Raw genomic sequence first — 17,956 nt, 5'->3', positions numbered from 1 at the left:
CTCGAAAATTGCAAGCATCCGCAACTTCCAAGTATTGTAGTTTTTGTTGTTAAATTTATGACCCCCCTCAAGCAGAATATTCATCAGAGATGCCATGACTAAAAATTAAGGTCAAAACTGGTTGATCGAATGAAGGCACGAATATCAAGGTAGGAGTTTGTCAACACATGAAATCGCGTAAACGTGACGTATACATAAAACTAAAACATAAAACTGATAGATTTCTAGGCTAAACAAAAAAAGTTCTGGCACAAATCCCAATGTGCGGATTGCTAATGACCCAAAAAATTCTAAGAGATATCCAGATGAGATTTCGAGAAACCCACAAAAACCCAGATATTATTCTTCTGAGAAAAATTGCCCAAGCCGCAGACGAAAAATATTGAGGGTCGGAAAAACCCTAGGCGACAAAAAAATTTCTAAAGTTCGGATTAAACCCTTTGAATGCGGACAAAACCAGCGCAACAGAGGCACAAAACAACTGAAATCGCGAGTGGAATCGCAGGTTTGAGAAAAACTTTGCCGAAAATAATGCCAACAAATCACGTCACGCAGAAAAATGGAATTCCCCATGCGTGAATGGAACCTTGCCCTATAGAAAATTGCGCAGAAACGGAAGAAGAAATCGCGTCCAAACCCTAGCCGCCACGAGCAGAAGATAAAACTGTCGCGATTTCGCAAAAAGATGGAGAACGCAGCTGTATAGGCCAAAAAAGGGGCATAAAAAAGAAATCGCACATTAAAAAATCGACCCGCTAAAAGTCGCGCACGCAGAACATAGTTGCAGACACGAAGACGAAGTCGCACGAGCTCGGAAGAAGACCAGAATTACAAGCACGAAAAATTGCAGAAAGAAAATAGATGGGTGGAAACGGAAAATGCAAAAAAGAATCGCATTAAAACCCACAAACAAACACAGGCAAGCGTGATTTCGAAAGTCCAATATTGGATGCAGGGTTTGCAAAAAGAACGCGTGAAAAACCCTTCAAAAAATCACGCAAACAAATTTCACAAAATTCTGAATGAAAAACCCGCCCAGAATAATTACTAACAGGAAGAAAGATTTTTTAAACAAAATCGATTTTTGGAAGCAAAAAATTGAAAAAAAAATAAAAAAATAAACCTGCTTTGATACCATAATACGAGAGTATTTGGTTAAAAATTGATTAATTTAATGAATGATCGAAAGATCATTATATAGATTACAAAGAGATCGATGTTTCTATTAAGAAACAACCAATAACAGACACTAAATTAGAAACTCCTAATATTTACAATATATTACAAAATTGACCATTAAATAACTAAATAAAGATATTATTCCAATATCCTTACCCCATTTTGGCGCTCCTCTTCTAGGTTGGGCGCCATTTCACTAGTGTGCAAGAATTTCTATCTTGGAGGAAAATTCCTCCTCATTGATTTGGCACCCTCATCTCTACTTGAGCGCTATTTTGCCTTGGTGAAGGATTTTTAGCAAATTTGGAAATTCCTCCATAACCTTCATTTGGCACCCTACTCCAGTCTTGGGCAGATTTTTGCTAGGGGATAGGAATTTTGACAAGTTTAGAAATTCTTCCTTGCCTCATACTTTTTTGCTCATTACCTAGATTTGGATGCCAATTTTTGATTTAAGTGGATTTCTCTTGCCTTAAAAGAATTTTCATGCTTTTTCCGCTTCAGGAAAGAGTTCCAAACTTAGCCACTTTTTTTTATCATCCGACTGCTTTTTCAACTTTCCGGATTTGGACTTGGATTTTCAGGAATGCTTTGCCATTGATGTCTTGACCATTGCCCAAGATGGACCTACCAAAAATAGACTCACTAAAAATAGTAAGTACTTCCAAATATAAAATTAGGGCAAACCAGGACAAGGTGACACTAAAAATAGACTTAGTAAAAATAGGAAGTGCTCTGAATTCACTCACCCAAATTTCACTTGTAGCTTCCTTTAAGGGTCCTAACTTTATTGCAACGTTAATATTTTCCAAAACCCTAAGGAAATGACCTAAAATGTAAGTCTGAAGGGCAAAACCCTAAAATAGACAAAATAGTTCCCCAACTTAGTCAAATTTGCTCAAAGGACTTGCAAACTTGATCAAATTAGACTTGATCAAATTTCATCAAAACACTTGCAGACTTGGGGAGACCGAAGGGATTGCTGCGAAAAGACCCAAAGAACCACAACCAAAAGGCCAAGAGGACCTAAAAAGTAGGGGGTCCCCATTTAGAATGGGGTGATGTATCATTAGGTCACAACAAGTCCCTTTAAAATAATGCACTCCCAGAATAAAAGCAAAGGTGAGCACATCAAGGGGCAACATTAGGCTATGGAAACGTATGGTGAGGGCTGCTAGCACTTTCCAAGAGCCATGATTCCCACTTTTTCTATCTAATACAATAGAGCCTAAAGGGAAACTTAGGGCGACAAGTGATTCTCCAAACTCAATGAAAATGAAGTTTAATGTTCAAATGAGAGATGAGGTAGATGATGTCATTGGTAAATTTTTATTTGCCAATGGCATTCCATTCCAGTTGCTCACTTTCCTTAATATAGGGAGGTTGTGGATAAGATAATAAAGGCAAAGCTTTCATATGTGCCACCAAGGGAGACAAAACTGATGACCACAATCTTGGATAAGAACTATTCCAAGATTAATATTCTAAAGGTGAAAATAAAGGCTATATGAGGTCAATGGTGGATGCAACATTGTTATAATTTGGTGGACAGATATATCAATATCATGGTGACATGTACATAAGGTCCTTAATTCTTTAGGAGTTTTGATTGTTCAAGGCACCAAAAGGATGTTGATTATTGGTTTCAAATGCTTAGAGATGCTATTGAAGAGGTTAGCCCAAAGAATGTGATAGAAGTTGTAACAAATGTGGCCTATGTGTGTAAAGCAACGGGGAAGTTTGTTAAGGTGTTATACAAACATATATGATGGACTCTTCATTGTGTGCATGCCATGAACAATAAACTCATAAACACGAGCAAAATAGACTAAATTAAACAAGTCATTTCTTGATGCTAGAAATGTGTAGATGTTTATTTGCAACCACCACTCATCACATGCACTATTTCAATCCTTCTCCAAGAAGGCAAATTTGAAACTTATAGAGACCGAATATGCATCATACTTCATTCTCTTAGAAAGGATGTTCGAGTTGCCAGAGGCATTACAACTAATGGTCATGACACGAGAGTGGAATTGGTGGTCCACTTCTAAGTCAAAGTAAGGGAAGAGGGTGAAGGATGTAAGACCAAGCTAAGGTGGGTTGGGCACTGGGCTAGGTTGTGGGGATACCTATGGCATAACGAAAAAAAAAAGGGAAGAGGGTGAAGAGTGACATTTTTGGGTTGATGCCAAATCCATTGTCTATCTTATAACTCCAATTTTCATAGTCATCAACTATGGGGACACTAATGCTCTAAACCTCAAAGAGGTGTACAAGTGTATTGACAACATGCTTGGACAAATAAAGAATTTTGCACAAGAGAATGACCCCATGTTGCAATTCTATCATGAACATATCTAGTCTATCATTCAATAGAGGAGAAAGAAGCTCATCACTCCCTTGCACATGGTTGCCAATGCATTGAACCCAAAATGGTACCTATAAAGGCCTAGTAGGGTTACCCCTATTGTTAAGGATGCCAGCACTATTCATATTGAGTGGACCAAATCTGCCACACTTAGGGGATACCTAGAAGAGGCAAAGTTGGATAGAGATTATGGCAAAGGAGGACTCAATACTATGGTTGACTATGCATGGACCGCTTTCATTGACAACCACACTAGCCAATCACCTCTTATCCCAAATTTCTAGTTCTTCTGCTACTAAGAGGAATTACTCTACATACAACTTTATCCACTCTATTAAGAATAATAGACTTATCTCTAGGAGGGAAAAGAAGTGCGTAGCTATTCATTGCTGATAGCAACTTGAGAATTGACTGCAGTACATTAACAAACAAGGAGAGCCCAGCAGCACAATGCAATGTAGAACACGAGGAGCAAGCATAGGTTGATGATGAATCAACAAAAATAGGGTTGGTTGGTTTTGGTTTGGAGGAGCTTGAGCTTAATGTGTCCAGCAGTTTCAATGGTGAGGAGTTTGCCATGACCTTTGGGGATGATGATTAGAGGCATTAACTAATTGTATTTCAATTTTGAATGTCATCATCATATTGATATTTTGAATATAATCATACACTGATATTCGCCTCTTTCACTGTTCAATGCATTGGTGTTTAGTATTATATAGTTTACAGTTTAAATTGTTAGTTCCTATCCATTTTTTTATAACTAATTTTTCAAGTACTATATTATTCTTGCACTGCCCTCCCAAAATTTAGATCCCTGGTCCCCCTGTCCCTGAAACCCGTTCCCCCTTTCCTCTTATTTCAGAAATTTGTGGAAGTATGTTTATTAAACCTTGGTGTCACTATTTCATTGTAATCCAAATTGCAGAGAAATGCTGCTGAGATTTTCTAGAATAATAAATAATTTTTTTCCAAATTGAAAATCATGAAGAGTAAGGGGCCAAATTCCTCTGCATCTCTAGCAAGGATCATATCACATAATTCAGGCTTGAAAAGAATTCAGCAAATTCAATAAGTTAAATTTGACTAGGTGCTCCAGAAAAACTAGGCCATTAACTTTTGAGAAAGAGTTTACTACAAAAAACCTAACCCATACTAATTATACACAATTTTAGGATCATATTTCACGGCAATTCCATAAATAGTCTGAACCTGATAATAACTGGGAAAAAAAGTTAACTGTTCTAATTTACCCAAGGATTTCAAGCAGGGTGCTTTGTATAGGTTGTTTTTTCCAATTCATTAATTTTCATTAAATTTCCCAAAATTATATTTTTCAGTTAGCAAACTCTCCAAAAAGAATGGCATGTTGCTAAGAAATATTTGTGATTTGAGGAGGAACATACAATTTATTAATAATACTTAAAATAACTTCAGGTACATGTTATACATATTTTTTACAAGCAAAGGTTTGCATTGCCATTGTATGGATGTAAATATTTTGAATCCCATACAATTCTCCTTGGAATCAAGTTAAATGTAGGACATTAGAGCAAAAGAAATCTGTCTTTGGCAGTGGTGTTGATTTCACCAATGCCCAACGTTGTAAGATGTAACGATTGAAAGAGATCATTATAGCTATTCAAAGGCTAATGCTTGATAGCCACCATAGAACTTGAGTTGGGTATCTACTAGAGGTTATGGTTCGGCACATTGAAACTGGACCAATTAATTTTTAAAACAGAATTATGACGATTGCAAATTACAAATTTAAAGGTATGAAATCACCAAAATATCTTTGCAAATATAGAGATAGAGAATGAAACACATTAGATTTTAAAATGTCTGCTTTACAACAATATTAAGCTCCATTATACAAACATTAGCAATCATAAATCAGTACATAAAATTTTATATAAAAAGAACCAAATAAAAATTCTATAAAACTTTATAATTGCAGAAAAAAATGTTCAGCAAACACGACTAAGTATTCAAGATGGAGTGTTACCACAATGATAGTTATGTTCAAATCCTCCAAGAACCCCTAGACAAGTTCTTCTATGTGTGTTTTACTACTACTTATCTAGCGCTTGGGACCAATGTGTCCTAATGTCCTTATCAATATAAATACAAACAACAGCAGGAGTGTTATATCTAAATAGATACACTTTAATAGGTCTTACAGATCAATTTTGCAAGGGCAATAAAAACATCTAAGACTTTTATAACACATTTCACGCTCAAATCTCCGTAAAAGATGATACAGAGCTGAAACCAGGTACCTGTCCCAAAAAAATGAGGCCAGGGGGTAAGGCTTAGGTGAATTTGACAATAGAAGTGTTACATCCCACTTGTGCCCTAGTTAATTTTGTGCAGTATTTATGCCCTGATACATGTTAAACCTAGTGCATTTTGATATACTTGTAAGATGTATAATGTGCCTAGTTTCAAGCTTTAATTAATGGATATGTTCAGATGACTATGCATATGTGAATGATGATAATTATGCTTCTATGATGATTGATGTACTTTGATTGATTAAATTGATGAAATTGCAGTTATCAATATGATATCATGTTTTACTTTTGTCATGAATTATTAATTGTCAGGACTAGGCAAGTTTTGGATCTAACCAAAATTTCCGTGGACCAAGTGTGTGCAGGAGACCGTCGTCCTCCATGAAAGGAGGGAAAGTGTCATCAGGTCGGGAGGTGGAAGAAAGGAAAGGACTCAATGCCGTTTGAAAACCCTAACCTAAGCCAAGTAAACCTATGTTGAGCTTGTTAGACCTTGTTAGCCAGTGCGCTAGGTAACCTAGTAGGTCAGTGTAGAGATTTTAGGGTTTATAACCCTAGGGTTTGTCGCTTCTCGAGGCAATTATTAATTATTATGATTATTTCATTATTTCATTAATTATTAATCAAGTTGGTTGGGACTAATGTTACTTTTATTATATAAATATATATTTAAGCATATGTATATATATGTTACATATATATCCTTTATGAATACCTGGGTACGGGAGTACGTATACATGGTCGTATACATACTACCGCAATCAGGTATTCGTACGGTGTAAGGGTCGCATATATATAAATATAAATAAATATGTATATTTAATCAATTTATAATTTGTATGGCAATGTTTATTTTTTAATTAAATAAATTATCATTTGCCAACTTTAAATTGGCAACTCTATAATCAAGTGAAGGTTATGTGAAAGGGAGATATGAAGTTTGTCCCTCCTAAAGTTGCTAGGTGTTTGACTTAAAATATATTATGGCAATATTGTGAGGGATATAAGTTTTTAATTAAACCATTATTCATCGCTCTATCTTGCCTTATGAAATTATCGGGTATTAGGAGATTTGTTAAGAATAGAGTAAGCAAGTAAAAAGAATGGGTTTAATGCATTTTCAATACTTCCTAATGTATATTGATATCACTTGAAAAGAAAAGGAAAAGAACGAAATATATATTATTATGCATTCATTTCTTAGAGGAGGCATGGAAAGATATTTTCACGGGAAGCTTCTGTTGGAAGCGAGAAATGTTGAAGGCGTGAGAATGGAGCACGGGATTAACGTGACTCCTTGGGCGGTTTGAGAATTCCGCCTGGTATTAGGGCGAACCAAGGAAGAGTCACGTGTTAGTCAATACTTAAACCATTTTGGAAGAGAAGGGGATTATCGTTTTTTTATTGTTCTTCTTCGGGACGGCAAAAGAAAGAGGGTTTGCTCTGCAATTCCGTGATTTGTCTGCTCGGCCATTACCAAGTTTCAAGGGCTTTGAGTGAGAAGTGCGTTAGAGTGCAACCTATGATGGGATTCTGCTTCCTCCAGGTCATGTGGTCTGGTTACCCTACCGTTTCGACTATTTCCTTTTCCGTTTTTCATTCAATTTATGGAAAATAGAGGAAAGAAACTAAATGCAGTTTACTCTTCAATATTTCATGAAATTTCTTAACTATTTTCCCTTCTGTAATGTGAATTCTTAAAAGTATACTTTAATGGGAAGGGATAAACCCTTATGTTGTCTTAAAGAAAAATTTATATGTAGTATATTTGTTTACTTCTGCATAATACCAATTTTACCTTCTATTTTTGGTAAATTTAAATGGTGATGATATTGCGTACGAGATTCTCATACCTGGTTAAATTTGGAATACATATATGTGTATATATATACTCGTTCAAGTATATATATGTAAACATGGGTGTGTGTGTATGTGTGTGTGTGTATATATATATATATATTAATGTGTATCTATATAACAATGTGTATGCATATATCATGAAAGGTCAGGAAAATTATTTTAGTGGTTGCAAGACTGTATGCAGTAAACCAGTAAGGTGTTTTAATTCCTTCAGATGTTGTAAATCTGGAATTATAGTGGTAGACTCATCTTATACCCTAATTCCTCCATAGTACTGTTCTATTTTTTTTACAAAAAAAAATCCTCATATCCAAAGTGAACAGCAAGGTTGCACTGTCACTAGACCAGCATGTTTAAGGTCTGCCATTATGAATAAATATATAAATATTGGTGTGCAGGCCTAGAGGTTATGTTTACTCACACCATTCAGCTAGCTAAAATCTGAAAATCATAAGAACATAACCAGGTATCAAGGTGCAGCAAGGCTCCATTCGGTCAACTTAAACCGGAAAACCAATAAGTTGTAATCAGCCGGTGTGTGTCTTAGTTATAATATACACCTTTATGCAAGTACATATACCTCTAATGTAGAAATATTTGTGTAATGACAACTGCAGGCCTATGTGTTAGATTTGCGTATATTCTTTAGTAGAACTATAGACTGGAATAAAATCTTAACCATGGAATCCCTGCCCTTCATGAAATTTGGGATTATTGTGATACAAAGGTTGGGACAATTGCTAAGTTGTTAAATTTAATTATACTCTAAATCTAAGGCACCCTAGAATACCTATCGTACATGTGAAGGTACGGGTACGTATGCACACTTGTACACGTACTTTGACATATACCGTCAAGTAGATACTAGTGTGGTTATAATTGGTATTACTTGACGGATATGTGAAGGTATTTGCACTCGTGTGTATTGGTAAGCGTACCTTACCATGTGCTGGTAAGCATATTCAGCATAGTGGTGCAAACTTATACCATTGAACTGAAGGGTGTTCATACCCGAGTCAACTTAATGAAGAATTTGATCCCTTAATCAAGATTATTCAGAATCTTCCTTAGACTGAAAGTCAGGACAGCTCTAAGATAAATCTATCTAATTGAGATAACCCTCTCTAGAGTTAGGAATTAACCTATACCCTAGCCTACGAAGGCAATGGGTAGAAGAGCACTTTTGTACAGGATGCAGTTAGCATCACTACTGGGAGGTCCCTCTCAAAAGGCCGGATAGCAGAGACATGTCCGGCAAGTTTTATTCCATACTCAGGAATCGTGCGTACAATTGGCGGCTCTTATGCCCATAACTTTCCCAAGCCAGGGACTCAGTTGAAACATCATAAACCAATGCAGTCTTGTATGTGAAAGAAAATTATGATAATATTTCAGAGTACTAAAACTGTGTCAAATGTATGCTAAACACAAAGTTGGGTCTTAATTCCCCTTTGGAGTTCAGTTGAACTTCGTGGACCTAAACTTATTGCCGAGAAGGGTGAGATCATTGACAGCGCGTTAATTCGTGCTTACAGTGTTAAACCTTGGCCAAGGTGGTGCTGCGTAATGCATGCATTTGTCTGATCTTTAGTACCAGATACACCTCTAGTCAGAGCGTCATACTAGTAGGGAGTTACCCTTAGTGTATGACCGACTAAGCGTGTAGGTCTTAACACCGAATCTCAGATGGCATTGAGTTCTCTTTTTCCTTTACCTCCCTGCGAAGGGTTGGGCCAATCCAGAAGGATATGGCACGGGGGACTAGATAGTCCGTGGTTGGGCGGAAAAGCGCCCTAATGATACTTTCCCTCCTCACCAGTATCATGACAGAGTTTTGAGGTTCAAAATTTAGCATCAGTTGAAAAGTACTCTGTAAACCCTATCTCTCTTTAATTTCATGCAAGTTATTTATTTCTTAATCTTACATGTATGCTTAATTTTAGTTCAATGTAATTAATCTTTCAGTTATCGTTATTCTTGTTCCTATTTTAAATATAAAAAATAAAAAATAAATCCTTCTTGCTATGTTTATGTTAACGGCTATATTTGCAACAGCTAGATTATTTGAATTGATATCTCTTTTAAAAAATTTAGCATGTTACAAGAAGCATCCCTTAGTCTTGACAGTTAAAGCATGTGGAAATTTTTTTTTTCCAAAATCTGACAAATAAAAAACAAGAAACCAAAAAAGGGGGAAAAATAATCGGCTGTGTAAGTTGCATTATCTAAGACCGGGAAGATCCACAAATTGCTCCAATGCGAAACTGTATTATTAATATTAATAATCTAACATGCCATTGAAAAGCTGTATTATCAATGCTCTTAATTTACCATGCCATTAAAATTTTCTGTACTGGTTTAACAAGTGAAGACGTTTAGCATTTAAAGAGCTCTGCGGAATTCGATTCTGGCCCTAAAGAAAGCTAAGGAGAAGGTTCTCCAACCAATAAATTAAAAATAAAAAATCCGTCATACATAACACTGAGAGTGAGAGAAATTGAAATACAAATAAATACCTTTAGTTTTTATAAGAAGTTCCCCAGTCTTGGGGCGGGGCATGTGGAAGTCTTCAAATGTCAAGGGCTTTCCAGGCTCCCAAAACACCGCCGCCTTCATGCTCGAAGGCCCATTCCCCAAGTGGTACCCGCTCGCTTCCCCTGCATTCTGCGCCACGCTTGACAGGAATCGATCGCGTGACCTCCTCCCACTCAATGCTCTTCGTAAAACAGGTACAAACCGCGAGAAATTTGCCATTCTGTAACGTAGCGTCGTGCGATCGATTCACGGCACCACTATAATTTGATTATGCGATCGAATCTTGGCGCTCTTGCCTGGCTTTCAAGTAAGATTATTGGTCTCTGTCACCAGTAGAATTTAATATGGCCAAAACAAAACCAAAAGAAGTGATATTCGTCTGTATTATATAGAGAGAAATGGGTCCCACGTAATCTGGTATTTCTATTGGATTTCATGGTGGCCCACTTCCATAAAATTCAGCGTAGTGGATAAACATAGTTTTTTTTAAACGGTCCCATGCTGGCGTTTCTGTCTGTTTTTAAGGGTGAATCATACCCATGAGAGCTATTATACTAGCCATCATACTTTTGTGGTCTTCTGAGTGAATTATCTGCTAAGATCTAAGCATAATTCCTCGTGCTTTGGTTGGCACGAAATGACTATCGAAATGTTTTTCTATGTATTTTTAATTTACAAGTACAATTAAACTCTTGAGGAGATGAATCATACTTAGTCAATGAAAAGTCTTATACTTAAGTTTTGACTTATGAAAAATAACATAAAATTTTTGAGCAAATATTTACACTTAAATTATAATATAAAATATATAAAAATTGAAATTACAATCATCAATGTATGCAAAATAATTAAAATTGTCAATGAATAATTGGTTTGTAGGTGACATTGAATGGTTCTTAATGAGTCCATCAAGAATCAAGTCTTGTTGAGTGCAAGGAGGTTGGGATCTTGCCTCAAGTGACAGGCATAATAGATACCTCTCAATCCTTGACTCTTGGACAAAGAGATCGGAATGGATAGCCCTCAATCCTTAACTCTTAGTCGAAGAGGTTTGTTGAAGAGGATTCTACTTAAGGCTCAACCTCCTTATCAATTAGCTAAAAACCATACTCTGGATGAAAAAAATTTCATAAAAAGAAAGTACCAAAGTTTACTCTAAAAACTATTATTTAAACCCTTAACAATATTAGATTAGATATAACATCACTTAATATTTTTATTAAAAAATAAAACAATAATTAAGAGTATTATCAAAATAAAATAATTTAGTAAAAATTGAAAGTGAAATTGGAGGGCAATGTCATGGTGTATAAATTAGATATTGTGTGCCAATTTATAAGGTCCACAAAATTCACACATTCAATGTTTTACTTTGTGCAACTCTATATTTGACACATAATTGATTCCTAAAGATAAGTTGATAGTCATGACGACAAGGGATTTTGCAACTAAAATCTAGTCAAATTATTGACATATGGGTGGAATGCAGCAATGCTTTACACATTCCATGTGATGTCCCCTTCTAGTCATCCACAAATGGGATTCTATATCAACCCAATTGCTATTCATGATGGGCTAAGGTATGAAAAATAAGAAATAGTGATTTGATGTTTATTTGTGAAGTTTCGTAGGCATATATGATTGGGCACTTCATTTTTATCTGATTCATTAATAAACCTGCACTCAATAGTTGCACCCCCTACCCCCCATCACCCCCACCTCGCCCTCATCCCCACCCCCACCCACCACCCCTTTCCCCCCAAGTTTCCCTACAATTCTATGGGGGGCGTCATTAATTGCCCTTTCACTTCTAGGGTATGTGTTGCACATATGGATGTCTTTGTTGTCATTGATGTCAAACAATTATCAATCCTATATGAGCTGATTGTTGTTGGTGATCTGGATATGTATATGTTCAATTGATGTATGGTGTATCTGGTTGATGGTCTGGATGTCTGTTTCTATGATACTATACTACATAATTGATTGTAGATTCATGTTGTGTTGATTAGATGATATGAGGTGATGATTTAATGTGTTTCTAGAAGTCTGGTGTTCCTTACCTAGTTTGAAAGTGACTATGTTATCTTTGGTGTTTTCTCTGGTGAAATTTATTGTAGTCTAGAATGAGTGTTTGTACCAGACATGTCTCAGATGATCATGTGGGTTATTGGGATTGCTTTGCTCATCATGACTATGTTGCAAATCGAGATGTCGTGGTTCTTTTTGGGTGAACCGCTTTCTTTAGATCTGAGATAAGACAGTGTGATTTTAGCAGATCAAGTGTTGTACCAGTTTGTGCATTTTGGTATGAGCAGTCATGCATAAAGGTTTTTGATGTTCATTGGAAGGTGTGTCGACTTAGTGTGAACCCTCACACGTTCTTTTTACCTTTCAAATGATATATTTTTGGGTCGATGTTATGTATATGTTACATATTCTTTTGGTCGACCTAGGGAAGTTTATTTTAGATCTAATTGTTATATATTGAGCAGATTGGTTGTGTTAAACGTAAGACAAATAGTGAGAGAGAGGTGTGTGATTGATGGATATGAAAGTAGTGTAATGAAGGAAGTGCAAAGTTTCAATGATGTATAGAGCGGACATATGAGTATATATTGCAAAATGTTATCTGCATTCTAATAGATGTTGTTTTGTATATAGTTCTATTGTTTGTAAGAGAAGTTTGTATCTTGCCTTGAAGAAGTGATCTTCAGTTGAGCAAAACTTATTTTGTATCTTGCCTGAGGTTGTGTGCCTCAGTACAACTTCGAAGTAGTGAGCTCTTTGACAGGATGCCTTGTTCATTGTAAACAATTATTGTATATACTGTAAATTTGATTCTCATCATGGTTTTTCCTAGTTTGGGTTTTCCTCGTAAAAATATTGGTGTTCATGTGAGAGTTATTTACTTTCTTGCATAAGCATTGGATGAATATCATTATTCAAATATCTTAATATGATCAAGTTTTTGTGAATGTTGATTCAACCCCTCTTAGCTTCTGGTATTGTTCAACAATATGCAGTTCATGTGTGCTTGAATAGAAGATCTGTGAACTGTATGGGGGTTTATATTGCTTATTCTCTTTGGATGAAGCCCCGGCCAAATGATTCTTCAAACTTCAGCCAAATGATTCTTAGGGCTTCAGATGAGATCAAATAAGCAACTTCAAGCATTTAAGACAACTCTTGTTGCATGTGAAAGCAACCATACCACTCAAATAATTTTACCCAATGAGAAGACATAAAATTCTTTTATTAACGCGCTTTGGTTAAAAATTGTTCAGTTTCAACAATTTAAACATTGCAAAAAGAAAAAACGACAATTTATGATTTTTTTTGTATGAAACATGATTTATTGCAATGAAAATAATTATTTGAATGTTAAAGACTAAACCTCGCCAATAGTTCTTGGCAAAAACTAAAAAAATCCAAGTTAAGAATTCAAGCAAGGGAAAGCGATATTTTTCCATCAGTGGAGTACACTTTCAATTGTTGGAGGTTATTGCTAGAGCATGTGAATTTTAATTTCCATGTAATAATTTTGTCTGCAATCTATATGATCTTATTCTCTATATGCTTTCAAGTATTTATGAGGCATAAGCCTCTATATACACATAGGATAGAGCACGTGCTCAAAGAATTGTTTTTCAATAGAAAAGTGATGAAATTATTCATGGATTTTAACATTGAGGATAATCTTCTAGTAAATTCTACATATACAATGAGATCTTTAGGAAAATCATTACATGTTTGAGAATATAAATGTATAATTCAAAATTAAAATTGTTGAAGTTTAAGGTTTCAATGTTGTTTTAGAATTTAATTTAAAGTGAACTTTTCTTATCCAATTTGATTTTGGTTTGTTATGACTCTGACATGGTAATGATACTCGATAAATAATGCTTGCATTGATTACAATGCATGTAATAAAATAGAATAAGAAAAATTCATTTCAATTATATCAATCTATTAATAAAGTTAACATTTCAATACACAACAATTATGATAAAAATCAAAATTTTAGTGAAACATTAAAAATGAAAAAGTTGTTGCATATCATATATCATTTTTTAAAGAATCAATGGAAATAAAATAACAAGAAAATAAAAAATTGTCAACTCATTCAATTTAAATTATCAAACATAAAAAAAATGCATATTACTATTTTTCAATCAATTTCAAAAAAATTAATACAAACATTAAAAACTAGTATTACTTTTCATGCAAATGAAATTTACAATGACAAAATCGATTTAAATTTTAGTGGGTGTATTTCATTATTGCCACTGGAGGGGCTTTTTCCTTATTTTTTTAAATGTAAATTTATTATTTTTAATAATAAAGAAAAGATGGATAACCCTATCATAGAATTAGTTTACATGACGATTGTTTCGTCCCTTATTTCACCTAGTTTAGGGATCTCTTGGTGTGGGCATTGCTAAAGGTAACTCGTCTCTTGTTCTTCCTTCTGTGTTGCTAATGGTTGTTGAGGGTTTCAACGTAACTGTTAGTTGAGTCATCACAAAATTACTTTTTGTTGTGCATGTGTCATAAAGGAGTTGGAGATGTGTATTAGTTTTTAAGTTCCTATCATTAATATTTAGTTTACTATTGAATAGTTTCAATTAGCTAAAGTTAGTTTTGATATAGTGCTCAATAGTTCTTCTACTCTTAATTTTTTTATATTTTGTATTAGAGTTACCATCCTATTAAAGACTGTTTGGGGTGTGTGCTTGAGGAGAGCCTCCATATTGTAAAAATAAGCAAAGAAGAAGTTGTCAAGTAAGACTGTGGGAGAAAAGATTACCAAATCCACTGTAACAAGCACAAGAAAGTGGATTTGTACTTGTTGCACTTTATACTAAGGAGAAAATAAAAAACAAGTATCATTTGTCAAGATGAAAACACTCGTTGATAAGCCTATTTTCAAATCCACTACTCATTATTGAAGAACAATCAAATATTGATAGTGATGATGACTTAATTGAAGATGAGACACTTGTTTTTTTGAAGAGGCTAACATTTTGAAGATAGGGAGGGATGTAGTAGAGGATAGATAGATACTTAATAGTCTAAAGTGTTTCTAGATTAAAAAAAAAAAAACTATATCTCATTGGGGTTATGAGACATAAATATGAAGATTGGTGTCCAATAGTTTAGTGGGGAATCCAAAATCTAAAAGTTCAACATCATACCTTTACAAGGATGATGAGACAATTCATGTGTAGATGGTGTCTCATGATGTTGGGAACTTGGATTACAGCTGGATGACCATACTTGTAAGTCGGAACAACTTGAAGAAGTTTAAATGGTCTGAAAACTGTTTTCAAAGAACACTTCCCCTTAATGTATTGTTTTGGACAGTTAGTTGGTTTAGTGTTGTAGCATTAAGAGGGGTGTTGGAATATACACTCCAACATAACTATTAGTTGAGTCATAACAAAATTATACTTTGTTGTGCATGTATCCAATATTGAACATATGTAAAAAAAGCTGGAGACAGTTTATTAATTTTTAGTTTGTTGTCATTATTATCTAATGTATTGTTGAATAGTTCCAATTAGTTGTCAACATAGTTAGTAGATTTGTAGGATGCATTTAAGGTAAATTAGGCATAAATATGTATTCCAATTTACTTTTGATAAATAATATATAACCGAGTTATCTTGTTGTTTAATTTTTTTTTATTAAGGGCATGGAAGAGATGCTTAGGTTGGAGTCCCATGGAGGGGGGCTTCCAATAAAATAGTTCTAGAACTGCTGAGATTTTTAAGGAAAATTTTAAAGTTGCTAGTCCCGTGAATTTTGTAGGGGAGTTCAGCTTAAAAGTTTAAGCTCCAAAATTTGCGATAAATAGTGTACCTTTGTCTTCTATACTATGTGTAGTGATAAAAACAAGTTAAAAAAAAATCATTTTCCCTCCAAAGCATATTTTTAATGAAAATCTAAACTTAAATGTTTGACAAGTGGCACATAACATTTCTAAATTGGTGGGGCAATTTCTAGCCCCGCCCCATTTTCACCCACTCAAATATGCAAGCCTAAAAAGTAGGAGCTTCTATTTTTTAGGAAAAGATTCCAAATAATCTAGTAGCAAATAGAAGCTTAAGCCCCCATGAGATTAATGGCAAGGTCCCATGGAGGGGGGCTTCCTAAAAATCCCACCAAAAAAATTTCAGTGGGTGTTGTTGAGATTTTTTAGGAATATTTTAAAGGTGAGAGTCCCATGATTTAGTAGTGCAAATCAACTTAAAAGTTTAAGTTCTAAAATTTAGGGAATTGCAAAGAAAAAATTAATAAATGAACACCATTTTCTTTCCATTTCTTTTGCGGGAATTTAAAATAAAAATTAATTGACAAGTGGTAGAAAAAATCCTTAAGCCGGTGGGGCAATTTTTAGCCCCACCCCTATTGCACCACTAAAATATGCAGTCCTAAATGTAAGGGGCTGCTTTTTTTCAGGAAAAGATTCCAAATTATCGTGTAGCATAATTTTTTTTTATTCATAAGACCTCCTGCCAAACGGACACGTCTATTCTGGCTCCAAAAGTGACCTGTCGTACCAACGACATGCATCGACATACATGTTCGAGACATGCATACCCTGCCAATTTGGCGCAGGCACCGGACTCAGGGAAAATGACGTGGAGTTGTCCTGGACTCGGTTGTTTCAAACGTCGGGGCCTATGCAAAACTACGTGGACATGCCGAAGGACGGCGGATCGTGGGCCGCGGCTCGCGCCGATGTGTTGTGCCTAACACGCACATTAAAATCCATATAAAACAAACATCTGGTGGCAAGTGTTGATGACCACGTTCGGACACCAAAACGGCGGGAAAAAGAGGGCACGGGCTCCCTCCAAAATGTCTCGTACGTGCTACTGACAGGTGGGTCCTAACTCAGTCAATCCGTCAATCACAATCGTTTAGTGAAAAATTGACCATGTAGAACGCGACTTGCCACTAACACTCGTGTTAGGAAAACCGTAGTACGCCCTATACCGTTTCAACAGAAAACCGATGCCATTTTCTGCGGCCTCATGTGGAAAAAATCACAGTCGTTCATTGAAAAATGGATGATGTAGAACCCATGCGTGTTAGGTGAACCGTACGACGCGTCCTCCCGCCATTTTTTGCGTGTTGTGGAAAAAAGCAAGAATAAAGGGACTAATGCGCAATGAAAGAAAGTATCCAAAGCCCTCATTGTTGAAGTGTTGTGTTGTTTTTGAAGGCAAAGAAGGGTTTCAAGAAGGAGGCAGCGAGGACTTACTTTTCAAGGGCAGCCTGCGTTCATTTCTGAAGGTCAACAGGTATGTTGAGTAGCAGTTTTTTCTTGTTGTATACAGTTGGAAAATTTGCATGTTTTGGTTTATACGTAGTGCGAAAATTGTATTGTTTTGTTTTGCTTTGGTTATTCTTGTTTTGCTCTAGCTTGAAATTATTCGCGTTAGGGTTAGATATAGGGTTAGACGTGTGTTTGCTAGCTCCAAAAGGCCATTGTAAAACACATGTTAGTATCTCTGTACTGTCATTTTGGTGGGTGTTTGGTGTCTATTAGTATCTTTGTACTGCCGTTTGGGTCTGTCATTTTTGTTGTTCTTTTCGGTATGAGTCTTACCGATAGCCTCATCGGTTATCGACAAGACAATATTATGCTTTTGCAACTTCTCCGATGTAACCATCGTTGCCTTATTAATTGAATCGGCGAGAG

General features: G+C 35.5%; 1 protein-coding gene across 1 annotated transcript in view; it reads right to left on the bottom strand.

Annotated features, from left to right (window-relative positions):
* The window catches only part of LOC131030646 (uncharacterized), a 110,853-nt gene extending 100,169 nt beyond the window's left edge, over positions 1–10,684 (bottom strand). Inside the window, exon 1 of the mRNA XM_057961553.2 lies at positions 10,224–10,684. Within this exon, the coding sequence (XP_057817536.1) occupies positions 10,224–10,461 (238 nt within the window). The 5' untranslated portion in view covers positions 10,462–10,684. The remainder of the gene's footprint in view (positions 1–10,223) is intronic.
* Between the last annotated feature and the right edge of the window lie 7,272 nt (positions 10,685–17,956).

The sequence above is a fragment of the Cryptomeria japonica genome, chromosome 3, assembly GCF_030272615.1.
Source record: "Cryptomeria japonica chromosome 3, Sugi_1.0, whole genome shotgun sequence".
NCBI lineage: Eukaryota > Viridiplantae > Streptophyta > Pinopsida > Cupressales > Cupressaceae > Cryptomeria > Cryptomeria japonica.
This window is presented reverse-complemented; position numbering and strand designations above follow the sequence as displayed.